The sequence below is a fragment of the Propithecus coquereli genome, unplaced genomic scaffold, assembly GCF_000956105.1.
Source record: "Propithecus coquereli isolate 6110/MARCELLA unplaced genomic scaffold, Pcoq_1.0 Scaffold63, whole genome shotgun sequence".
NCBI classification, from domain to species: domain Eukaryota; kingdom Metazoa; phylum Chordata; class Mammalia; order Primates; family Indriidae; genus Propithecus; species Propithecus coquereli.
Window position 1 is genome coordinate 6,281,952 of NW_012152285.1, and position 27,181 is coordinate 6,309,132.

Here is a 27,181-nt window from a genome sequence, read left to right on the forward strand (position 1 = left end):
GGAGAGAGATGTGAGTATGCTTGCCAACAGAAAAGATACACTTGGGGAGAGAGAAAGTGAGATTCCCTGAGAAGGTGAATGGTTTTATCTTTAGCTAAGGTGGACATTTCTATCATAGAACAGGAGTAATCAAGGAGAGGCTGCACCTCTTTATAATAGTTAGCATTGCTATAGAAATTGTGAAAGGCAAACTTGGTATTTTTATACAACTGCAAGGCAGCATTCTGATTCTCTAGGCCTGGGTAAACATGAAGAGAGCTGTCTTGTGATAAGTTGTAAAGACTTTAATTTACTCTTGTTATCATGAACATACTGGTAGTCCCTTTTTATCTCCTTCCCAAATGGGAGCAGGCAAGTGGAGGAGAAAGAATCCTGGATCGTAGCTTTTCCTAAAACGGGGAACCTGCCCTGTCTCAGCACAGGTCTGCTTCGTAGGCCCTCTTACTTGCTTAATTAAACACGGCACCTGCTGCTTTTCTTACACCCTCCTCTAACTTTTATTATATCTTTTCTTTTTACAAAATAACCAGATTGTAAAAATTTATAAGGTGCCAACTAGCAAAGAAGAAATATCACACACCCCATCATTCAGAGATTGTACATTTGAATATACGATTTTTTAGTCTTTTCACATACAAACTCGTACAATATAGGTTTGAGATTTTCTTTTATAAACAACTGTCTATTTATCGTTAACCAAGATATTTCTCTCCTATCCTAGGACTCTCAGGTATTTTCTTGCATATCTAGCATTTTAATTTGTATTTAACAGTATTCTTATTGTGAACTTAATCACGTCAAACACTTAATCATGTATATTTGCTCTATGCACATTACACTTTGTCATGTATATTTTTTGTCTGAAAAAATAATGGTAAATTCCATTGAGGGCAGACATATGCCTTAACGATTTTGTACCCCCAGTGCCCAGCACACAAAAAGTGCTGAGTAAATGTCTGGCACACTCCTTCACTAGTTTGTAAGATCAAGGGCTATCTAATTTGATTTTTATATCTCAAACACAATGTGTGGTACGTGGTTAAAACAAACAAATGTAGGAAGGACTGGAGGAGGATGATTGGTGTGATGGTTGTTTATATAATATCTAAATTCTCATGTGCTTAGAAGGTCTTTTCTGCCAACATACAAAGCAAAGCAGAAATGTCAGTAGTATATTAGAAATGTTACATGATTGAAATATAAGTGTAGTTAGATCACTAAACAAAATTTCATGTTTATATTTTTTGTTACTGAATGATAACATTCTTTTTACATTCCTAGAGAGCAACTTCTTCAAGGGTCCGGCTCTATGATATTGTTGCAGTTTTTCCAAAGACAGAAAAACTTTTTCATGTGAGTAACAGATAAGTAAAATAGTGTTTATGATTTTACAAAAGAAGTCTGATGTTACACTTTTGTAAGTGACCTATTTAGCCTCAACTGGAAACTTTAAGGATTTTTCATTTACACTTAGAGGTCTAGGATTTCACAGGGGTATATTTAATTGGCTTGTTTTTGTTTTGTTTTATTCATCTTGCTAGACACTTGATGGGCTAAATTTGAAAGAGCCCATTGAGTTTTCTTTTTTCTTTACTTTTTTTTAAAGACAGGGTCTTGCTCTTTTGCTGGGGCTAGAGCACAGTGGCATCATCATAGCTCACTGCGACCTCAAATTCCTGGGCTCAAGCAATCCTCCTGCCTCAGCTTCCTGAGTAGATGGGACTATAGATGCATGCAGCCATGCCCAGCTAATTTTTCTATTTTTTGTAGAGAAAAGGTCTCACTCTTGCTCAGGCTGGTCTCAAACTCCTGGCCTCAAGCAATCCTCCTGCCTTGGCCTCCCAAAGTGCTAGGATTACAGGCATGAGCCACTGTGCCCAGCCCAGTTTTCTTGTTTCTTTATCTCTGCTTTATTCATTCAGAACTTCCCTTAGGTAAATGATGTTCCATCTCTTTCTATTAATAGCTCTAAAATCACTTCAGTTTCTGCCCTTCTTACTATTCACTGCTGCCTATGAGGGAAGAAAAGGGTAAGATTCTACTGTATCATAAAAGTTTCCTCCCCTGTTTCTACTTCCTCCTTTGTATGTTCAGAGGTGTAACCCATATGCCAGCATGATCATCTCAGCCTTCCAGAAATTCTTCAAAATCAACCCCCTGCTGATATGATCTCTCTTCCTGTTCTTAGGGCCTTTATGAATTGAATTCTTTTTGTACTTCTGAAAATTGCCATTTCAATGCCTTTGCAGGAGGGAAAGGAGCTTAACATGTGTGCTTATTTTGTCAAGTTGAGACTGAACACCCTGAGCATTTTAAATGATTGCAGTAAAGAAAAAAGAATGAACTATTGCATTTTACTGTGTAGCTACTTTTAGAAAGTTCTGAAAGTAGTCTTTATCTAGGTTCAAAAAAAGCCTCCATCTGCCAAAAGTAAATCTGCCGAAGGATGTTGCAGAAAAAGAAATACTGGTCTTTGATGTTTTAATTTTACATTCAGGTCTTTTATAAGCAAAATCTGTTCAGAATTGTAGACAGATTTTTCCTAAGTTTATCCATTAGATGGAGCTGTTGACTAAGGAAGCTGATGTGTGGTAAATTTAGTTTTCAAGGCGTACTATCAATTCTTGATTATTTATAATAATAGAGGGAAACAGCACAAATTATCTATAGGTGCCTACCCCTTTTTTGTTTACCTCCTTTAAAAAATGCTCAATTATAGTAATTCTCAAGAATTTTGTTTTAACTTAGTTAAAGGAGTGAGTAGAAGCAAGTGGTTCTTAATCATCAAAGACTCCTGTGGAACTTTTTAAAACTGGGCACATTCAGCTCTCACCACTAGAAATTCTAATCCAATAGGGTTAGGGTTGATTCTATGTTTGTTCAAGTTCCACAAGAAAGTCTGATTCAGTGCTGAAACCATTGGTGTGTGGTATAAGGAAGGCCATGGGCATTTCCAAATTTGTTAAACAACAAATAGCAACTTAAGTTTTGTTATTAAATAAATAGTAACTCAGTCATGATGTAGACTAAAAGTTGGCGATGTACCAAGTTTTTTGTTGTACATATGATTTATAGATTAATTTTGAAGATCATACAACTTACATTTCCATAGCCCTTTTTTTTTTTTTTTTTTTTTGAGATAGAGTCTCGCTCTGTCAACCCGGATAGAGTGCAGTGGCGTCATCATAGCTCACTGCAACCTCAAACTTCTGAGCTCAAGCGATCCTCCTGCTTCAGCCTCCTGAGAAGCTGGGATTACAGTCATGTACCACCATACCAGTCTAATTTATTTTTTGTAGAAACAGGTTCTTACTCTTGCTCAGGTTGGTCTCCAACTCCTGAGCCCAAGTGATGCTCCTGCCTTGGCCTCCCAGAGTGCTGGGATTACAGGTGTGAGCCACCTCGCCTGGCCTCCATAGTCCTTTACTGGCGATTAGAGAAATAAAACACTTAAGTAACATTTTGGCTTTTACATGTTTACTTCCTTTAACTTTCACACCAATCCTATAGATGATCGGGACAGATACTTACTATTTAATACTATCCATGTGTTATAGAGGAGAAAACTGAGACTAGGGCTGAAGGGTTTGCTCTAAATCTCCTAGAAAATGTGTTGTAAAGGTAGGACTTTGGGGTTTTAGAATATAATTTCATATAGTAATTTTATTTATCTTACTGTTTTTCTTAGACTATTCGAATCCGAATTTGCTGAACACATTCTTGATGATAGTGGGTGGAACAGTCAGAAATATTTTGGAAGACAGATGAAAATTATAAATCACAAAGTATTTGTTTAGAATTGACTATACAGATGTACTAAAAAAGTTAACATGGAAACAAAGTTTTTAAAATTGGAACATCTTCCTCTTCTGGGTCCAAATATTACTCATTCTTTAAGATTTAGTTGAAGTTAGAGTACTCCTTGTTTTCTATAGAAAGTCAATTAAAAAACATCTTTCTTTTAATCATAAAGCTTTTGTAAGTATATCATTATTTGGAATCAGATCATATGCAAGCAGTTGTGGCTTAATAGGTTACATTCTATAAGTGATTTTATCTGTTTTTAAGTTGATTATGTAGAATTCTAATATGTATCTCTGTAGGTATGATATTCTAAAACTAAAGTCTCTAAGATAAGTCATAAAAGTGTACACAGACACACATTCATATACATCAACAGTAGCACAAAATGTAACCATCTTAAATAGCATCATTTCCATGGGAAATAACAGACTATTTGCCACTCAAGAGTATCTGGGAGATGTATCATAGATAAGAAACCCTCCCTCCCCATAGCTACCACAGGGGATAAGGCAAAGATCAAAGATTGTGAGGGGGAATCCACTGGCCAGGGCTCCTTGGGATTGGGAGGTGGGGGACAGCTGTTGAATAGGAATATGAAAGGTGAGAGTTGCATAGAAGCTTCAGCAGCTTCTGAGTCAGCTATTCCCATTTAGGATTTAAAGTAGCCAAGCAGGGTGAGGAGAAATTGCATTGTTTAGTACAGTGGTCTCCAACCTGCTTTGATTGTATGCAACAGTTTAAAAAAATGTTGAGCCTGCTTCCCAATATATGTATGTTTCTTATAAATTATTGCATGTCCCATTATACCAGTGTGCTTTATGAAATAATATACACACAAAACAAAACAAATTTTAAGAGTGAAATTAAAAATAAATAGAAATAGAAGTTTTATTTTCTTTCTGCTCCCAAAATTTGTGCTTCCCTTTGCAGAGTACTGTTATGGATTACCTTGAGAGAGGGAATATCCCAGTGTTTCTCAGAGTATAGTCTGGCTCCACAAGCTTCAGAATTACCTGGGATATTTGTTAAAATGCAGATTGTTAGGCCCTGCTTACTGAATGATTTGCTGGAGGTGGGGCCTGGTTATCTCCATTTTTGGTAAATTCTTCAGGGGAGTTTTGTACACACTAAGATTGAGAGCCACCATTAATGGGCTGCTCTCTTTTTCCTTGGTAACCCTGAGTCTCTCTTACATAATTTATCATAAAATACCAAGATGTATTAATCTGACAGCCTTGAAAGGAGTTCAGGGGGAATGTTAACTCTACACTCCTGGTCCCTTTGTGCCACAAAGGCAAAGATGTGTATATATGTGCACATTTTTGTAGGAATACGCTTTCCTTAAGTTGTCACAGGGGTCTCCGACACCCTCCAAAAGAACAGTAAAAGACACCTAATGTGAATTCATAGGCGACCTACCAGTTGTCAGGGAAAACCATTATAAGATTCTTAACCTCAAAACTATATTGGTCATAATCTTTTTTAATGATATAGACGGTCATTATACAGTGAACATTAACTCTTATTTTATGGGTATCTGAATGTATCAGTTCAACATTTAGGTTAATAGAAAGCTGAATAACAAAAGAATTCAGTTTAGGACACTTTAAGTTTGAGGTGTCAGAGGGCCAAGTGGGGCTGTCCTTTATATCTAGAAATTTATTATAATGCATATACTTAAACCAACACAGATCCATTGTTTAATTGGCTACTTTTATGTAGGAGAGGGGAAGAAAGGAACAATAGATAAGTAAAAAGTAATCTAATTTAGCTTTATTCTGGGGAGAATATTTAACAGACTTTTAAAAAATTAACTTTTTTATTGAAAAAATAATTTATGCTCATGATAGTAAGTTCAAACAGTACGAAGGGGTATGCATTGAAAAGTATGCCTTCCTCTCACCTAAAACTCCCTCTCCCTTTTCTTCAGAGGCAGCGACTACTAAGAGTTCTTGTGTATCTTTTCAGAAATATTTACCTCATCTTTCTTTCCTTCATTCTCCCCCTCCCCCTCCCTCTTTCCTTCCTACCTAGTACCATGCTCTTTTTTCACCTGATAGTATATCTTGGAGATTGTTCCATAATATCAATTAGAGATAATATCAATTCATTCCCTTTAAGAATATCAGCATATTTCATCACATAAAGGGATCATAATTTATTTAAGTAAAATCGAGGACTGTTTAATTGTGCCTAGTCTTTTGTGATTGGTGTTGCAATGACTGTCCTTGCATTAATGCCCTTGAGCCTTTGAGGGTATATAGCTGTATATATATATATATAGCTATATATATTTCTAGAGTCTCTGTAGAATCCATTCTTATAAGTGAAATTGCTGGTGTGTGCATTTAAAATTTTGACAGCCATTGCTAAAGTGCTTTTCAAGGTCCTGTACTGATTTAAAGACCCTGTGAGTGCCTGTTTATTCATTCTCATGTCCGCAGTATCTTACTGAACTCTTTGATCTTTGCCAGTCTGCTAGTTAAAAAATGGTGAACAGAAAGCTGAACTTGTTTTAGCTATTATTCAGAGCTTTTTTTCATCCATTCTTATCAAATTTTCAATGACTCTTTTGTGAGTTGGACAGCTGTAGCAGTTCGGATGGGGCAAGTTCTTTTATAAGCCAAGTATTTCTGCCAAAACAACATTGCTTCCCAGGCTTACTAAGTTACTATGACGGTCGTAAAGCCAGGCAGCCTCTGATCTCTACTTGCTTCCTAGAACCCTGGGGTGGTGGTAGGAGTGACTGAAGTGGGGATTCTGAAGAAAAAGGGCAAGAAGTGATATTCTTGTTATTGCCCAAGGTCGGGCATTGTTACCCCCTCTTCACCTCTCTTCTTTGCTCTGCTCTTTCCCCTGTTACATGCCACTTGTATTGGTTCACCAGCATAGCCATCCTGGCAGTTTGAATTTTTCATCAAGCCTGTACAAGCTAGCATTGTCAGTAAGACTTATTTTTAATGGAATACATAACAGCCAATTCTTCCATCACAATAAATCAAATAATGGCAAAATCAGAGCTGGGTACACATCTTCTAGTTGTGTGTCTTCTAACTTGCACTCTACCCCAGTAACCTTTCCCCAGGTTTGTTTTTCTTGCCTGATTTTCCCTTTATCCTGATTTTCTTCTCTGTTTATTTTGTCTTGTATATAGTTTGTAAGCAGTTTCACATCTTTTTTTAGAAGTAAATGCAGAGTATCGATCAACAAATAATAGCAAAAATTAGGACAAAAGGAAATTAAAAGTTGAAAAAAAGCATTCATTATTGTTTGATTTGTACCAGCTCTGCTTTAACCATTTAGGTAGACTATCAGTATTTGAACAAAATGCCATCAGTGGTGCTGTTAATGTTTCTTTATCCACTGAGTAGACTGATAGGAGCCACAGCCCCGGGACAAGGCATGGCACAAAGGTGCTCAGTAAATAGTTTGTGAAATAAATAGACCATGCATACATTCCTTTTGGCTTATTTTTTTCCTTGGATTTTAGAGCAGTTTCTTCTTTCTGGAACAGTCTGAAGTAACATTCCAGAAACTGAGCCTCATTCAGCAGCCCTTCCTTATGTAGAAGACCATATGAGTTAGAGGGTCTCCAGGCCCAGTGTTTTGTGAAGATCTATCTACATCTCACTCTGCTTCAGTTTGATTATAGCTAAACCTGAAGGAAATGGCTAAATAGTTGACTTTGTAAGAGGTCAAATGTATTTCAACACAAAACCATCAAAACACCTGTGGAGTGAACCATACCTATTTAAGTTTCTTTATATCAAGTTTGACCTTATCTCCTGTTCTTATTTGTGCGAGTTTTCCTTTTGGCCTTACCTATCGTTTCTTTTTGACAGGTTGCTTGTACACATTTAGATGTGGATTTAGTCTGTATAACTGTAACAGAGAAGCTACCATTTTACTTCAAAAGACCACCTATTAATGTGGTAAGTATTACACTTTTCATTCTGTATTTGAATCTGTAGAAACTTGCATTAGAAAATTGGAACAGGAGCATAAGATGTTTTTGAAAGGCCTTAGACACTGAAATTTATGAAGGATATTTCTTAAGAGGGTAGCTAATAATGATGGGAGTCTGAACATTGAACATTAAGGGAACATAGCAGTCAAAAAAGAAGGTAAAGGGGAAAAAAACTCAAATAATACAGAGAGTTCCTGAGGCACCAATAAGATAAAGAGAGACAGGAGGGAGGGGGCATGGAATTACCTAGGCATGATCTATGCAAAATTAAAGTCTTAGCGGAAGCATGCTGATTCACACGAAAGCCCATGGTTACTTCTGTATCAACTAACAGGGTGGCCATCCATTCAGGGAAGTTTTTTGTTTTTCCCTCTGCTATAGAATTTTTCTCATCACCCTTCTATATAGTTTTCTCTTGTTTTCCTTTATTCTTCATCTTACATCTATCATGCTGCCTTCTAAGTCTCAGTCCCTTCCGTTTCCATCATAAAGATGGTATTATTTCACACCAGTAACTATTTGGTGGCGACGAGGTCAGCACACCTGTTAACTATTTGCTTTGCCGGCCAGATCCTAGGAAGAGTTAGGATGCTGTTTTAGAATAGTGGCTTCCAAAACTCTGCTCAGTCTCCTGTTCTCAAAAACTTAACTATCCAAAGAGAAAAAGGGTTTAGCAAACACATTCCAAATTACATACTTAATCTTGTCAGAATTGGAAAATTAAATTTTAATTTTTTCAAAGTGGATAATTCCCCTATCATTTTTTTTTCTTTTTTTGAGACTGAGTCTCACTCTGTCACCTAGACTAGAGTGCCATAGCATCAGTGTAGCTCACAGCAACCTCAAACTCCTGGACTCAAGCAATTCTCCTGCCTCAGCCTCTCAAGTAGCTGGGACTATAGGCACGTTCCTCCACACCTGGCTAATTTTTCTATTTTTGGTAGAGACAGGGTCTTGCTCTTGCTCAGGCTGATTTCAAGCGATCCTCCTGCCTCAGCCTCCCAGAGTGCTAAGATTCCTTAATCTTTTGTTTCTATAGAATGATAACTTTCTCAATTTTTGTTTCCCTTTGCTGCTAAGGAATCGGCTTGATACTGAAAATTAGGGGGAAACAATTGGGAGAAAATTGATTTCATCGGTGTGTAAAAATTTAATCCAGTGCGGAAAAATTTAAGTTGGCTTATGTTCTACCCCTAAAACTATGCTACTAAGACTGTACTTGAGAAATACCAAAAATATAGTCATATATTTCAAGGGAAAAAGATAAAATAGCTCTTGTTTGGTAAATATTGAGAGCACTACTGAACATATAACAATATTGGCTAAACTCAAATCATTGGTTCCATATGTTGTTGCCAGTTCTTATAAATAAATAAGTAAACATTAAAAAAAACCCTGAGGCATCGTATTTTAGAGTTGGAGATCTATGTTGTTCAATAGCTCATTTATCAAATGTGGGGAAATGAAGGCTAGCAAGAAGTCATTCAGCTCTTTAATCACAGGGTTAGGAAAGTTCTGGTTGATTGCTTATCAAATAAGATGTGTAGTATGCCCCAGGTACCTATGATAAAAGCCACAAACTAAAACATACCCAAGTTTATGACAGTCTTATTGGCCTCACATATCATTCCTCTCCAGAGGAAGCAATCTCTATCTTGCCTAAACATTTTGTCAGGCTCAAACTGCCAATCCTGGTTCTATCTAAGTAGCACTCCCACAGTTAGGCAGTGCAGCCACTCTGCAAATTGCTATTAAACTTACAACTTTTTCACCTTTTTCTTCATCTTAATGAACTAGGAAGGTGTCTAGATGTCTTTGCCTGAATAAGCCCTCATTTGACACTGGTCCTTGGTTGGGAGGAGATAGTGGCATGTGATGCTAAGGCCAAGTCCATGGAATGGACAGCAATGCCCAGCACATAATTCCTCATGTCCCACGACAATGGTAAGATTCCCAGTGGCTGTTTTGGAAGGGCTTTAATTGGATTTCTTATGAACATGTCTTACTGTTCAAACCAGATTATGAGTTTCTAGAGAGCACCAACTGTGTCATGTTCTTTTTTTAATTATCCCAATATCTTGCTTATAATGAGTCCTCCCTAAAAATTTGTTAATCGAATTAGTAAATACTAAGCTTAGCATGTCAGGGTACAGCTTGGGGAGCCCAGCCAAATTCCACTGGTTATCAGTCATTAGCTGGACGTCAGCGTTGGGCAGGAAGCACGTGCAGTGAGGGAAGTGGGGCACTAGGACAGCCCACCCCCAATTCCATCTGGAAGTTCAGGAAAGCTGCTGTTGTCTCATGGATATTTTTGGCTTAATTCCCCCATTTTCCAGTTCAAGAATTCTGAAAAGTAAAAAATTTGACAAGTGAGAGGGATATGCAGTTTAACACAGTGTCTGCTTTAAAAAAAAAAAATCTGGTGTGAACACTTTACATATGTTGTTTAATAAAAACTAGATGATGGAATGGAAGAAAGGCTGCACAAGATTATTTTTAGTCTTCATCTAGTATAGAAGTAGGTTGCAGTATGAATTGGTCAGGAAGCAAAAAATTCCTTATTAATTTATTTACCTATTTTTTTTACTAATGAGAGAAAGCTGGAAATATACAGGTGTCCAGCTTGTCTTTCATGGTAAGCAGTAGTTGTTGTATAGGTATGTATGTATTATTTGTAACATATTTAATCTGGATATGGAGCTATGTGTCTGCATTAAAGTATGGAAAAATATTCACTGTGAAAGCACAGCACATAGGTAACAGTTCAGTCTTAAGTCTTGGTCCTTGCATGCTCCCTTGGCTTCGAGGACAAATTTATCTTTGGCCTTGAGAAGTCCGAGGTTTGCTTTATAAGGATCGCTTTATTGGGCACATGAAAAAACAGCATAGATGTTAATTTGGTTAGGGTTTGGGCCTTTTTTTTGTTGTTGTGTTAAAGCAGGAGTATTAGATAGGTGGTTAGTCTTTTACCTGTAGGTCAGAAGCCATGTGAGAATTACCAGCTCAGAAAGTTGGGATTATAAAAGAGGGCTCTGAGCATACCCAAACACTCCATTTCTATAACTTACAGCTGTCATCCCTTTTTGTTACCTTCACCACATGCTTAGGGCACCATAATTTCAACTATGCAATTTCTTTTTTTTTTTTTTTTTGAGACAGAGTATCACTCTTTTGCCCGGACTAGAGTGAGTGCCGTGGCATCAGCCTAGCTCACAGCAACCTCACACTCCTGGGCTCAAGCAATCCTTCTGCCTCAGCCTCCCGAGTAGCTGGGACTACAGGCATGCGCCACCATGCCCGGCTAATTTTTTCTATATATTTTTAGTTGTCCAATTAATTTCTTTCTATTTTTAGTAGAGTCGAACTCCTGAGCTCAAACAATCCGCGCACCTCGGCCTCCCAGAGTGCTAGGATTACAGGCGTGAGCCACCGCGCCCAGCCTCAACTATGCAATTTCCTCTAAAATTTCCTATAAACCTCTTTTGGAGTCTAAATATCCTGTATGGTAATCACAACTCCATCTTGTGACAGATGCGTTTCTAAAAAATTGGATTCTGTTCCTCTCTTGGATAATCAAATGACTTCTAATTATTTAGCATTTCATAGTTTAAGCACTTTCACACCTGCTGTGGCCCACCAGCTTTGGGGTGGAGTAGATGTTAATTATCTCCATATGTAGGTAATAGAATTGCGTCTTAGGTAGTTTGTGGCTCACGCAGTTAAATGTCTCTCTCGAAGGCTTGACTAGGGATTTGTACTCAAGCTTTGATTCCAAATCTACTGTCATTTCCTACTGGGAAATGCTATTTGAAGTTACTTTATAGCAGAACTCTTTGTTAAGCACAGAATAATTTCATCTTTTAAAACATGAGCTTTATGAATTCAAGTTTTGAGAAGAAGGATTTTTTTAAAGCAGCACATATCTTTACCTTCCCTTTGATTTTTTTTGTTGTTGTTGTTTCCATTTCAATGTTATTTCCATTCGATAATGACTTAGAGTTATTTTCAGGTATCATGTATGTTTCACACTCTTCTGATGTTTTCCCCTTAGCACCACTTTAACCCTGATCTTTGTGGTCCTATTAGTGCCCACTGAAAGATATCTAGTAAATAATATCTAAAGCAGTGAGTTAGTTCTAGGCGTCATGCTGTGTATACTTGATTTGGGCTTGAGTGTTCTATAAACTATATTTTTCATCACACATGAACCTAAATGTGTTAAGTACTTTGTCGATTCAGTGCTTGCATCAGTACCACCAAACTTGCCAATATCAAAAATTTCTGTGTAAAGAGTGCAATGCACACCATCCAAGGGATGGGCACACTTGAAACTCGGACTTGGGGGGGAGTGGGGAGGCAAGGGTAACATACATAACCTAAACATCTGTACCCCCATAATATGCTGAAATTTAAAAAAAAAAAAATTTCTGTGTAGCCACCAAAAAAAAAAAGCCCACCAGAAATAAAGCTAAAAGACAAATGACAAGCTGGTGGAAACATTTTCATTCATGTGATAGACAAAAAGGCTAATCCCTGTAATATATAAAGAGCTCCTAGAAATTGGTAAGTTAAAAAAAAAAAAAAGGATGAACAATACAAAAAAATGAATTAAGAATATGAAAGACATCTCACAAGGAGGAAAATACAAAGAGTCTTTAAACATATGAAAAGATGCTTGCATTCACAATAATAAGAGAAATTCACATAAAAATCACCTATTAACTAGTGATACACTGTGTATTAAGGCTGTGGGAAAGCAAGTGTTCTCTTATTAATACTTTGCTGGTAAATTGGATCAATCTCTATTGGGGGGGTAATTTGGCAACAACTATTAAAATTACAAATACATTTACTGGCTTAAAACAACAGAAATGTGTCGTCTCACAATTCTGGAGGCCAAAAGTCTGAAATCAAGGTTTCAGTATGGTCACATTCTTCTAAAACCTGTAGTGAAACCCTTCTTTACCATTTTTTTAGTTTTTGGTGATTTTCCAGCAATCTTTGGTAATCCTTGATTTGCAGCTATGTAATCCAATCTCTTCCTTGTCTTCGCAGTGCATTCTCCCTGTGTGTCTCTGTGTTTTCACATGGCCATCTTATAAGGGTATCAGTCATACTGGATTAGGGGCCTACCTTATTTTAGTATGACTTCATCTCAACTAGTTACATCCGCAGTGACCCTGTTTCCAAATATGGTTGCATTCTGAAGTACTGAGGGTTAGGACTTCAACATACATTTTATGGTTAGGGTCACAGTTCAACCCATAATATGCAGTAATCCCACTTTAGTATTGATTCTACAGATACATTGAAACACCCAAAATCTATCAGTAGAGGCTTGGTTAAATACATGTTGTACCTCTACAGCGTAATGCTATGCAGCTATAAAACAGAACGAGGAAGTTATGAGCTGACATGGAAAAGCTTTCAAGTCAGGACAAGAATGTAGCAGACTACCTTTTGGGTAAGAAAGAGGAAAAATAATATATATTCATATTTGCTTATATTTGTATTAAGAAACTCTGGAAGAAGACACAAGAAATTAATAAAAGTTATGGGAGAAGAGGTAGGGGCAGATGGGATCAGAGATGCAAGTAAGACTTTTTATTGTTGCCTTATGTTGCTTTGATTTATGAATCTTGTGAACAAATTACCTATCATAAAAAATGATACATTGAAAGGATGTCATCCATTTGAATCCAATAAAGAACTAATTTTTATGAAATTAATGGGGAATGACTATATTGTCCCAGTAATCAACTCCTTATTCTCTTCTTTCTCTAGCTTTACTTAGTACTTGGAATTTTATTGCCAGTGTCTCTGGATTCAAGTATCACACACCTGTCCTTGGTAGCGTCCTTTTGACTGTTATTTCTCATGAGTAAAGAAATCTAATACATCCACCCATGCCAGAACCTTTGGTCAGACATGTGAACAAAAGCCAATCAGGCAGGCACTATTATAAAGAGGTTATCATGAACAATCATTTGATGAGTGTAGAGCAGTTTGCATTAAAATGGTCTTAGAAGCAGGAGCCCAGGTAATGAGTCTCTATTTTATCTATTTAAAAATTTAAAAATAAGGTGTTATGAAAGAAATATTCACCATAACTTTCATAGTAGCACATTATCTTTATAATTTTTCTTTTTCTAGAATTCTCTTAGTTTTAAAGGGAGCTTGATTAATATACCAAGATCAAAATCAGAAATTTTTTCTTAAAAAATAGTTAAGGTGATAATTATGTCCTTTTTTCCCTTTCTTTTTCCCCCCACTCCCACCCCACCAAAAGGAGTTTTTATTTTGATCTGGTCCCCAGAAGGTTCTAGAAATTTAGATTCAGTCAATTAGAAATATTTTGGGATCTGGTCCTCAAACCCTATATATCCATCAAACTCCTCTTCATCCTACTGCCTTGTGTTGTGGTTGTACAACTTGTAAGTCAGCCGCTTCAGCTAATTATTATAGTAGTTTTTGTAAAAGAAATAACCAAGGAGATGTTTTCATTATCTGTGGATTTCAGTTAGCCAAGTCCATTGTGTTTTCTTTTATGATGGATAATCCATAGTGAACAGCATTATCACATGACCTCTTTTCCCTGAGCTACTATTTATTCACTCAAAATGTAAATATATTACACACTTTTTGTGTAAAAGGCAGTTTTGTGTTAGACAGGTGTCATGATACCAGCTCTCAAGAAGTGTACGAACTAGCCAAAGAAAATGAGGTATACATTTAACTATGGCAGAAATAATCCACGCAAGGTAAAGAATTAGAGGTGGGAAAAGGTTGTCAAAATACGGGAGAGGGGGAAGGTTGCAAGGTGGAAAATAGCATTTAAATTCTAACTAAACTAGAATCAGATATATGGGAAAATCTAAAATAAAATCTGGGAGCCTTAAGGCCAGAGGAAAAGGAAAGGGATGTTTGGGGGATAGAAGAAAGGAAATCTGTGTTCAGAAAGGGAAGGTAGAGGGGCCTTTGAGGTACACCTGAATTAAATCAAGGTGGACTGCCAGTTCTGGAAGAAGACAAGTTCCTCCATTCCCTGTAAATGCTCAGGAGTAAACCCCAGCAGTCACAGTTGGACCAGTCCCAGCTCATCCTCTGAGTAACAGAATCTCGTTTGCCAGGCAGAGACTTGCACCATACTGCCTGGACTGTGTCTACCATCCTTTTATTCATTCAAAAGACTACTGCAACAAATTGGTTTTTGCACTTGCAAGTCTGCCTATCACCACTAAGTTAAAGTCCTCCGGATGTTTCCCCTTGCTGTTACCAGCTCTGCACAGCTGGCCCTTCTCATCCTCTTCAGCCTCATCTCCCACCTCAGGGCTCCCCTTTGTTTGTTCTTCTCCAGCTTTTGACCTTCTCTAGGTGCTTCCGTGTTCCAACCCCAGAGCCTTTCACATGCTCTTCCTTCTCTCTGAAAATGCATCTTCCACACTATTTAACTACTTAATTTCTTCTTCCCTTACTCCCAAACTTCTCCTTAATAGTATTTACCACAGTTGAAGTTTTATATTTTTGTGTGGTTATTTGATGGTCTCCCCCACTAACCTGTAAGCTCTTACAAAGGAGGAACCATCTCAGCCTTTGCACACAGTGAGCTTAAAACATGTCTGTTATGAATGGACGAAGCTATTGAGGCACTCATCAGGGAAGCTGAATAGTGTGGTGGTCAATTTCAATTCCACTTCCACCTCTTCCAGGCTTTCTTACCTGTGGATCTCTGTGTAGTAAGAGTACATTAAATAAGAATGAAGTTTCTTTTTCTCATGAAAAAGGCCAATCTTGTATAGTAAGCTGGACAGAATCATAAAAGGCCCAGGCTTCTTCCATCTTTTTTGCTGGATAAACATAAGTCCAGCCAAAAATCAGGGGCCATATTACTAAGGAAAAAGGAGAGGATGGTTTCCTGGGCAATTAACAGTCTGCTGCAATGCCTCGTATAAAGGTATTGTAAGGGCTAAATATATACATAAGACTCTCAGCACAGTACCTGGCGTGTAGTCAACACTCAGTTAACCATGGATGTTGTTATTCTCTCATTCAACATCTATGTATAATAATAATGACTTACCTGAGAAGCCTTCTTACCCCTGTTTTTTGAGCTTTTTCCAGCTCTTCATATCTTGTTTCTTTCTTTATTCTTGAGTCAAATTACTTGGTTTATTGGATTTACATACAGTTTATGTAGGGAATACATCTTTGTTTTCCTTTTGATAGTTTGTGGAATAATAGCTATTCTGCCACCCCACTGGACTTCGCTTTCCTTAGCCTCTTGATAATTCCTGTTTATATAAAGTCAGCCTCCCCACAGCTAAGATAAACTCTGTTCAAATACAGCCACAGATTGGTTTTCTTCTCCTTGTGGATTGTGCCATTTGTGCGTGAATCTGTCTTTGTTTAAAACTGTACCTTGACATGTAGGAGGTGGGTACTAGGAGGACTTCAGTGAGAATTAAGTAGGACAGCGTGTGTTTATCTTTGACAGTTTATTTTCTTTATTTCCTGTGAAGGCAATTGACCGCGGCCTAGGCTTTGAACTTGTCTATAGCCCTGCTATCAAAGACTCCACAATGAGAAGGTACACAATTTCCAATGCCCTCAATTTGATGCAGGTCTGCAAAGGAAAGGTATGGTTCCATAATTTTATGATGTTTTTCATATCTGGCAGTTTATTATTATTAATATACTGGAATTGTCAAACTAATTCCTTTTCCTTAAAGTAGAAAGTTCTCAAGACACAAAAGCAAATTCTTCCATTTCAATGAGCTCTGCAAGTTTTAAGGGAAAGAAAAATATCAAGGAAAAAATAGTATAAGGGAGAAAAAGACATGTCGAAAGCCTTTATCTTTTGATAAGGAATTTGCAATTTACATACTGTGAAAAGAATAGTCTGGATAACAAATGTTTGTCATAAGTGAGTTGAATTAAAGTTATATGACCTTTTAATCTAGTTCTTAACTTAATTCATCTTTACTAAGGTTTGTTTAGAAAGCTTATTCTCTTTCTTTTTATAGGCTGCCTTAGTTTGAAGTGAGGTCTTTCATTTTTTCACTTTAATTATTTACCTTATCTTTAAAACAAGTTGGTATTTGAGCCTTAAATGTTAAAGTGTGATTACTAGTTATCTGTATTATGAGATGCTTCAATTGCTTTTTTTTCACATTTATCTAAGATTAATATTGATCACTTTCTATTTTGTAGAACGTAATTATATCTAGTGCTGCAGAAAGGGTAAGTCTAACATGAAGTACTTTGTTTCCACCTTTCAAGTTAGAAAACTTTGCAGAGTTTCTGGGGGGAAGAAATTAAAACAGTAACGTAATGAATGTTTATTGCACGTTTTCTATTTTAACTATGGATTTGCTCTTTGTAATTACTGAGGAGTAAAATTTATCCCCATTCTCTTTAGGCTTCAAATTTTCGTATATAAATAAATAGTTTTTCCTTTATACTGTTACAAAATGCTTTTCAATGTTATTTTATATTTTCAAAAACTTATGAAACTCATCAAAACTATAAGGACTTAAATTTATGTAGTTAACGTTCTTATTTTTAGGTACTTAAGTATCTTATTAATCTACTAACCCTAACCCTTGAAGTCATTAAGTCATTGAAATGTATACCTTTTCTCATATCTATTTTTTGTTTATTTTAGTCTTTAGAAATAAGGGGACCATACGATGTGGCAAACTTGTATCCTTTTCTGAGTAAGAAGTTGTTGAAATTTTCTTTTAGGAAATTTGGAATTTCAAGGAAGTAGTATTATAGTTTAACATGACATTTTTCTCAACCTTTTATTGTAAGGTAAAAGTTTACCAATTAATAACTTCAAAAACAAATTACATCAGGTTGTAGAGAGCTTTATCCCTCTGTTTTTTGGATTAAGCATGAGATAGAAAAGGGGGAACGAGGGACTTTATATGATAAAAGTTTATAGTTAAATGAGTCTCTTCTCAGATGCATGTTCCAGTTGGGCTAAGAACTGCTATGGAATTAATTAGTCTCTCTTTCAACAAGACCAGGTTAGCTGGCATTTTCAGTTATGTTCATATTAGTCTCATGTCCTTGGCTGATTCTGGGTTACAATCTTTAATGGCCCCACCAGAGGGTTGCTGTTTGGCCTGTCTGAGAGTGATGCCAAGGCTGCAGTGTCCACCAACTGCAGAGCAGCACTACTCCACGGAGGTGAGCAGGTTCTTCCAATAAAAACTGAATGGTCATGCTAGGAGCAAGTCATTTTTATCGAAGAATTGAGCCATATCCATTTTTGCTATCCTATCCTGCAGAGTTCCTTTGAAATCATCTTTTCTCAATCTGTTCTAACTGTAGCCATTGGTGCTTTCTTACCCTCAGTTCAGACCTTCCTTTCTGTAGTTTGTGGAGTGAATATAGTCTGCATTACAGAAACGAGTATTCAATGAGTTCTTTCAAACTATACATGTGTGCCCCTGCCCACATCTTTTATTTATTTATCTATTTATGAATGAATGAATGACAGGGTCTCGCTCTGTCACCTGGGCTGGAGTGCAGCCTCGAACTCTGAGCTCAAGAGATTCTCCCACCTCAGCCTTCCAAGCATGCACACCATGCCAGGCTCCCTGACTACATTTTGATAGGCACTTCTAATTGCTCTTACTCCTCCTTCCTCTCCGGAGGGGCATGCTTTCCCTGTTTAAAATCGCTGTTTTAAAGAACTGATATGTCAAAAATATATGTTAAATCATTTATTAGGAAAACAAAAACAGCATTTTTAGGAGTCGATACTTTGTCAAAGGAACCACTGAGCTCTAGAGCCAGTCCAAACACCCCATTTTTAAAAACCCAACAAAACTCGACTAACTTTTGCATTTATTACAACTCAGAATGTTTATTTTCCCATTTTTGTTTACATGGTCAAGTACGTACAGACTGTACATTGTTTACTTACATTTTGTATAGGTACCTCTTCACCTTACTTCCACTACTGGAACCCACTGAATTTCTTATTTATGAGATGTTAAAAGCTGAACTAGAAGTATGCTAAAACTTTGGAAAATGCAAATGAACTTTTATTAAAACAAAAATCTTAAAGTTTTGATCTGCTATTTTGTCTTCACTCTCTTTGTAATTTTTAGGACTGGTTGTATTTAAGAAACAGTTTAGTTGATGTCACCCAGATGAATTTTAAACTTCAGAATAAGTTACTACATATAGACTATTATATGAATAGCTAGGTTATTGAGGGCTCATGTGTTGTGTCTGGATTTTAATGATCTGATTTCCACTTGAGAAAACTGTTTACTGTATTGGGATGAAGTTCTGCATTTGACTTCAAAAAACTCAACTATTCAACATATGATAAAGTGAGGCTTTTATAGACACTAAACTATTAATAAAAGAAGACTTGTGGACTTTAAGTGGCATTACCGTTCCCCCAATGTGCCCAGTACAGTCCTATACTTGCTTTATACTTGCTGTTCCTATAAAATTATTAACACTTCTGTTTTCTGAAAAGTATCCTGATCTAGATGACAAATTACAGTTACCCTGGTTTTAGTTGGTATTGAGATCGGTGTGAAACAGTAGTGTGATGTGTTCCTAAGATTGCTAGTTCAGCTTAGGTTACATTAGAAGAAATAAAGGATTCTGAGGCAAGGGGAGCCAAAGTCTCACTGATGAAATCTCAGCTGGCATCTGTATCATTCTGAGTACCATAATTTATGACAGCAACACACTGGATACTACCAGAAGATGTCTGATAGGTTCTTAAAGGATCTGGAAACCTCATGGTTAGAGAAATCATGAGTGTAGTGCAGGTGTGGATACCTGGCAAACAGAAGACTTGGGATACATAGTAGCTGGCTTTCATCATTGCAAAGCTTGCCACTGGGAATCAGAATTAGGTTCTGTGGGGTTCCAGAAACCAGTGAATAGCAATCCTTAGGAGGTTATGAGGAAATGACAGAGGAAAGAGGTTCAAGGTCAGAGTCTTTGGCCTGTGATTGACGAGGTTGGTGTCCTTCATCAACCACTGGACCAAAATAGACTTGTTAGGGATGCCTGCCTTAACTCCTTGTGAACAAAATAGTTCACTCGCCGATAATTCCTTTAAAGCTAGTTGTAGATTTTCCTTGGCAAGATGATTAAAGGAAAATTTTATATGTGAAAACACCTTATAAACTAAAGCCCTATACAAATGTAACTTCTTGCTGTTCCAAAAAATGAATTTATTTTTAAAAGACACTAAAACTTACTTTAAATGATAATGAAAGTCTCCTGTAGTTGTTTATAATCTGTCATTTTAGATTAAGGAATAAACATGTGATAAAAATAGTAGAACATTTCTGAGATGGAACTAAAATAATTTTGAAACTAATACATTTTGCTTTGTTACAAAGTTCTGGTTTTCACAATTTTTTTATTTTTATTCATATAACTGAGTTTTAGACTATTACTCAGAAACACAATGATATAAATGCAGAATTTTTCATTTGGTGAAATGGAAATCATGGACAATTTCTATTTTGAGGCTCTTTCATTATGTTGGCATTTGATGACCTGGAGAACAGTTTCATCCCTTTTATAAATTACAGTGTTTTAAAATAGCTGGCAGAGATTAAATAGGCTTGGTAAATAAATCCTGATAAATGGGAAGTTAATGCTTAACACTTTAGAGTTTACTTTTATTACTTGAAATAAGGAATATTAACTAAATTTCTGTTCATCAAGTTCTTTTGATTCTACTGCCTTTGTAGCTAATGAGGATCTTGATCCTTCTCCATAATCTCTTTCCATTTCCTAAGGACAAAGTTTGAATCTCTTTCATGACTCTATGGTCTTTCGTAAGCTACTCTTTCAGCCTCATTTCCCCCTAATTTTTCCATACTCCTTCACACCAGCCATACCATACCCAAATATTCTTCCCTGGGTTCTTCTTACCTTTCTCTTCATGCCTATCAAAGGAATACTTTCTTCTCCTTTTTTTCCTTTTTTCCTATTCTTGTAGTGTTAACTTTTTATAGTACCTAATTGATTCATCCAGGTGATTAATTATTATGGGTGCCTTCATTCCTATTATATTTGCTCTTAATGTGCTTATCCCATGCATGAATTGTGGGAACAAGCACTGTCTGTCAGACATCTTTATACTCTCTATTAATGGCACAGTGCCTGGCCCGTTAGTAGGTTTTTTAGCAGAAATTGGCTAAATTTAAGTTGACCTCTGTTGCCAATATGATCTAAGCATCTAATAATCACCATTTTTCTTTGTTCATTATCATCAGTAATATAAGGAAGGCATCAATATATTTATGAGTTTGATTTTATTCATTCACTCAGCAAGTATTTATTGAACACCTGTTATATAACCCGGCCATTGTTGGGTGTTTACAATGCAATATAATGGATTCTTCAAAGATACATTGATGATCTAGTGAGAGAGATAGAATATGTGCTGTAAAATGAGGTAAGCACACACTCCACCATGGGAGCAATACAATTGACCGTTGTCTTTGCGCTCTTGATTTGTCTTTCTACTATGTATAAAGCATCTGCTACACTGATATCTATGATTTGGGTTCTAATTGCATAAGGTGCCATGAAGAGACCATTAGAGATAACACTGCCCTGCAACTTTACCCTTGAGATAATCTTTAGGAATGAATTAGATGTTAATAATATCCTGATATATGTGTATGCTGGGAAACAAAATAATGACATGTTAATGGCACCAGCTCCCATAGCAGTTCATTATGGTTTATTCCTTACTAGTGCTGTAAGCCAAAGTAATATGGTGATACTTGTTAAACCGCCTCATTTTAAATTATGTCTTAACTTCAAGCACTATGGTTTTCCTGTTTGTTTTACAGAAACTAGAAAAACTGCTTTTGGAATAATTTCTACAGTGAAGAAACCTCGGCCATCAGAAGGGGATGATGATTCTCTTCCGGCTTGCAAAAAAGCCAAGTGTGAGGGCTGAGAGGAATGCCCCAGTCTCTGTCACGTTCCCTTCTTCTCTTTTATAGTTCATCAGACACAACAAAAATAAAACCTTCACATATTTTACTGTTTTCATTTGGAGCTAGAAATCAATAGTCTATAAAAAGTTATATTCAAGCCATTAAAACAACAAACAAAACCTAGTGAAGCATTAAAAAAACAAGGCTGCCAGCTTAATGAATTTAGATGTACTTTAAGAGAAAAACACAGACTCTTTCTCCTTTGTGTAAGTGATAAATAACAGCAGGTATACTTGAATAAGATGTTTCAGTGTTTTAAGAGATTCTTTAAAAATGTTTCTTGTTCATTTAAAAACTCATACTTTTCTACTTTATACACGGCTTATTTTCTAATCTTATTACTCAAAAAGTAGTTATCTGGGTAACTATTAAAACATATTGGGGGGTCACTTTTATTAATTGTTGATCTATTCTTGTTTTAAGCTTCTCTGTCATGTATTCATCAAGTCAGCATTCTTTCTGAAAGGAATCACTGTAAAATTTGTGGAAAGAGAAGGGATGTGCACGTAAAATGACACTTGACCTCTTCCTTGCTACTTGCTACCTCCATGAGGTCTTTGAAATAAGATTCCTTGCTTTTTAATTGGAAACCCCTGAAAACCTAACACTGATTTTCCTAATAACTATTAAAAATATCAAAGCATCGGACTCAACCAACTTTGGAAATGATTATTTTTTTTTAATGGCAGGATCATCATGTTAGGTAGAAGTAGCCCTTCGACCCCACCCCCGATATCCACATTTATGCTATGTTGACGTAAAGGCCGCAAAACAGCATGGAATAGAGCAAAAGGTATAATTGAACAAAAAAATTTTCAAACAAGGAAAAGAATACTGTTCTGAAGGTCAGAGAAGAGATCATTTTAAAAAGAGAAAGCTATACCATTGTCACTTTTGAATAAGTAAAATATTGGTAAAGGGAAACCATTAAAACAGAGTACACATGACCAAGTGAGATTTATTCCAGGAATGTAAGGATATTTCAGTTCTTTTTAATGCAGTGTACATTATTAATAGGTCAAAAGAGAAAAATCGGAATCTTCTTAATAGGTACCAAAAAGACATTTGATAAAATTTAAAATCCACTCCAGATTTTAAAAAGGACAATAAAAACCCTTGGCAAAATACAAATAAAAGAATATTGCACACGTACATATATATGTTCATATACATATACACATACAAAACATGGTGGTTTTAAAAATAAAGCACTTTCGACTAGACTTCCTCTTGACCAGTGTGGTGGAGCAGCCTGCCCCATTCCCTCTGTAAACCCGAGGCTGCAGCTGCGCCTGCGCTCCAGGAGTCTGCTGCATCCCTGTATGCCAGTTTGCTTCTGTCTCCACCCCACTCGAATTCACCAAAACTCAGCTGTTTCTTCACAAATCTGTTTATGCCAGTTGTATTTAGTATTTTAAATTATGTAAGTTAATTTAACAATTATGAAAATTGGTGAACTATGAGGGACAAAAAAGAATTCCCGGGAAAACTAAGTGGATATTTTGAAAAAGTTTGGAAAAGGTGCATCATTAAAAAGAACTGTTAAATTAGGTGTGAGCAGGACAGCTAAGATTTTGGGGTGATCTAGTAGAAATTCTGCACTCAGGTTGTTCAGGTTGTTTCACTAAAGTCGTAAGTTCTCTTTCTACTTTAAAGGGACCAGAACTCAAGAAAGGCAGCTTGGGATCTTGCATCACTGCATTCACGTTCCCAAAAAAGGCTTTGACCTTTAAGAGTATATGTTTATATGTTTTAAGCTCACATGTTTAAGGGGATGTATGTTCAATTTTTTATGATGCCCCACCTTAATCTACCTTATGAATTAACTAGCTCCAATTGCACCAGATATAATAGGATTTTCATGTTATAATAGGAGGTAAAATTATTTGTAGAGCAGGTTTCCTTGTGATATTTACTTTTGTCAGAACATGAATCACTGATTTATTATAATTGCTACAAGGTGACAATACCTGAAATTAAGCAAAGTGGCCAGTTATGTGTAAATACACAAAAGCCAATAGGTTTTTTGTTATTTGTTTGAGACAGAGTCCTGCTGTGTCACCCCGTTTTGAGTGCAGTGGTATCATCATAACTCCCTGCAACCTCAAACTCCTGGGCTCAGGTGATCCTCCTGCCTCAGCCTCCCAAGTGGCTGGGACTACAGGCACAGGCCACCACACCCGACTAGTTTTTCTATTTTTTGTAGAGACAGGGTCTTGCTCTTGCTCAGGCTGGTCTTGAACTCCTGACCTCAAGTGATCCTCCCGTTTTAGCCTCCCAGAGTGCTAGGATCACAGGCATGAGCCACCATGCCCAGCCAAAACCCAATAGTTTTAATTAATAGTAACCTGTTTAAAAATACAATTTTAAAAGATGACTCTATTCACAAAGACATAGATTACCAAAATATATGTAGGGCCCTCTGTGAAGAAAATTCTTAATGAAAACCAGAAGGGAATATAGGAAATAAAGGGAAATTAAAGAACACTGGCATATGTGGAGAGACACACTATGTTTTCTTGAATGAGATAAATTTTAAGTCAAATTTTCCCCCAAATTAAATGCCAAATCAATATGCCTGTAGATGTTTTTGCTTGTTTATGTGTTTGGTTTTTGGAGAATAAGTTTGAGAATACCTAGGAAATTTCAGAGAAAAACCTAATGGGAGGGACGTGTACTGCTGAATATTACAGAGTATGACAAAAACTAGTACTGTAATTAGAACAAACTGGTGCAGAAATTCCCAAAGATCACTGAAAGAGTAGGGAGCCCACTCCAGTTGTAAGATGGATTGTTCAGTAAGTTATCTAACTCCTTGTCTAATTGGAATAATAATTGGCAGTGCAGCCTACCAGTTAAGTGCACAGATAGAAGACAAAGTACATTTGTTAAAATCCCAACTTGCCAGTACTTACTAGCCATGACCTTGGGGAAATTACATAACCTCTCTGTTCCTCACTTCATCTATTTTCCCTACCTGTGACATTACTGCAAGGGTTAAGTAGATTAATATTTGTAGAGGGCTTAGAGCAGGGCCTATCATATAGAGTGGACCAATGATTATGTTTTATTATTATTTGATTATATTAACATATAACGATTGAAGTATCAACTAATATTATTTAGGAAAAATTTAAGTCAAATCCCTATCTGACATCCAATATACATCCATAGTAAATTCAGGTGAATTAAAGATTTACATTAAAAAAAAAAACTTGTACAATACTAGAGAAAAATGTAGGTTAATTTTTAAAATAATTTTGGATTGGAATAAACCTAAGCATAATCATCAAAGCCAGTTTTATTAATTTGTCTCTATAAAAATGTTAGAAAAATACAAACAACTAGGAAAGTACATTTACAATACATATTCCAAAAAGGTTTAACATCCTTAGCTTTTAAGGAATTATTTTTAAAAGGCAGACACCCAACATAACAAATGCTATTTGTGTCCACACAGATCCCCCCTCCCAGGGAGGCATAGTCGCTTCAGAAGTTGAGTTCTAATGGGTCATCTTCACCCTTCTCCAGAGCATCGTCCTGAACCAATGGAAATCGCCTTACGCAGAGATGCCCAGGAAGTTTTATTCCCTCTGAGGTTGGCCTATGGCCAGTGACTGATGCAGGACATTACAGCCCAACCTTCTGACCGCGGTGGTGCAATTCATGCTCCTGAGGCCCCATGGGATTAGGCTGAGGATGAATTTCTCCTGAAACCACAACTTTACCTCTTTTCTTCTGCCCTGCTCTGTTTCCCTTGTTCCCTCTCTCAATGAATCACTTGCACAAGAATCCTCATTTCAAATGCTACTTCCAGGGGGCCTGACTGAATAAAAAATTGGGCAAATAAAGTTGATCCAAAAAAAATTCCCAGTAAACATAAAGATACTGAACTTTGCTAGTCACTAGGGAAAAATCATCAAAAATATATCTTTGTTTTCAGGTTGAAAGATAAAAGAAAAAAAAGATTTATAAGATGAGTATTTTCAAGCTTGTGGGGAAAGGCAGTAACATTGTGGAAGGGGATATAATTTGATACCAACCTTACAGATACTTCTATAAATTTATTTATTCTTTAGAAATACCTGGTTAGGTATAAAGCATACATAGATAAGGATATTCACTGCAATAATGTCTAAATGAAAAGGGAAACAACCTAAATACGCAATAATGACAGGATTAGTTAAATAATCATTATATATTGAAACAAAGCAATACCATGTATAAAGACGTCTAAAGGCTGGGCGTAGTGGCTCACGCCTGTAATCCTAGCTCTCTGGGAGGCCGAGGCGGGCGGATTGTTTGAGCTCAGGAGTTCGAAACCAGCCTGAACAAGAGCAAGACCCCGTCTCTATTAAAAATAGAAAGAAATTAATTGGACAACTAAAAATATATAGAAAAAACTAGCCGGGCATGGTGGCGCATGCCTGTAGTCCCAGCTACTCGGGAGGCTGAGGCAGGAGGATCGCTTGAGCCCAGGAGTTTGAGGTTGCTGTGAGCTAGGATGACGCCACGGCACTCTAGCCGGGGCAACACAGTGAGACTCTGTCTCAAAAAAAAAAAAAGACGTCTAGAATAAGTTGCTTAACTGAAAAAGTTATAAAACTACACAGTACCCATACACACATAATGTGCACAGAAATAATCAGAATGAATACCATGAAATTGTGACTACTGGTGATGTTTGCTTCCTTTGTTATTTCTATAATATATCAGCTTAATATTTAATGATTATTGCTTGTTCAAGAGGAGAGGGGAAATTATTTCATTGTGGGGGGAGGTAAAGACAGTACAGTAGATGTTATGATGGGGAAAAAATGAAGTACAACAGGAGCATACCTGGGGGGAACTAAAAATCTAATGGCTCAAGGATGGCTTCCCAGAGGAATACAGCTAGACCAAGGGGGAGGGATGAGGAGAAGTTATGCAATGCAGTGGGGTGGGCTGGGTTGGAAGGAGAGCCTTCCAGGGAGCTGGCACAGTGTGTGAAAACAGAAAAGCAAGTGCTGGGATTTTTTAAGGAACTGAAAATTCAGTAGAGTTGAAATTTAGAGTTTGGCTAGGAAAGTAAGGAGAAATAAGAATAAAGAGTTAACAGCAGCCAGATTTTAAGGCTTTTATAAGACATTTTAGGGAGCTTTGATTTCATCCAGAGGGAAACGGGAAGCCATTGAAGAGATAGCAAGAGGAGAGTGACTTGATCAGATTTGCATTTTAGAAAAATCACTCTGGCTGCAACTTGAAAAACAGACTGGAGGTAAGCAAGCCTGGAGCTGGGAGCCCAGGGAGGGCTGTTTGGGAATCCAGACGAGAAGTGAGGTGATGAGGTGATCTGAACTAGCGGGGAGGCACCTAGCATGGGAGGACATGGACAGATCACAGGGCTACTGTAGGTAGTGCACTT

The 27,181-nt window shown here is 36.9% G+C and overlaps 1 protein-coding gene across 2 annotated transcripts in view; it reads left to right on the forward strand.

Moving 5' to 3' along the window:
• RPP30 (ribonuclease P/MRP 30kDa subunit) overlaps positions 1-25,618 on the forward strand; it is a 31,845-nt gene extending 6,227 nt beyond the window's left edge. The window contains exons 5-12 of one of the 2 annotated variants that reach the window (XM_012659748.1): positions 1,282-1,353; positions 7,647-7,736; positions 16,291-16,407; positions 16,982-17,011; positions 17,436-17,473; positions 17,886-17,965; positions 21,628-21,726; positions 25,238-25,618. In XM_012659748.1, coding sequence (XP_012515202.1) covers positions 1,282-1,353; positions 7,647-7,736; positions 16,291-16,407; positions 16,982-17,011; positions 17,436-17,473; positions 17,886-17,965; positions 21,628-21,726; positions 25,238-25,284 — 573 coding nt within the window. In that variant the 3' untranslated portion in view covers positions 25,285-25,618. Of the gene's footprint in view, positions 1-1,281; positions 1,354-7,646; positions 7,737-16,290; positions 16,408-16,981; positions 17,012-17,435; positions 17,474-17,885; positions 17,966-21,627; positions 21,833-25,237 lie in introns of those variants that run through there. The other variant, XM_012659749.1, reaches the window with a different exon arrangement.
• Positions 25,619-27,181: the final 1,563 nt, after the last annotated feature.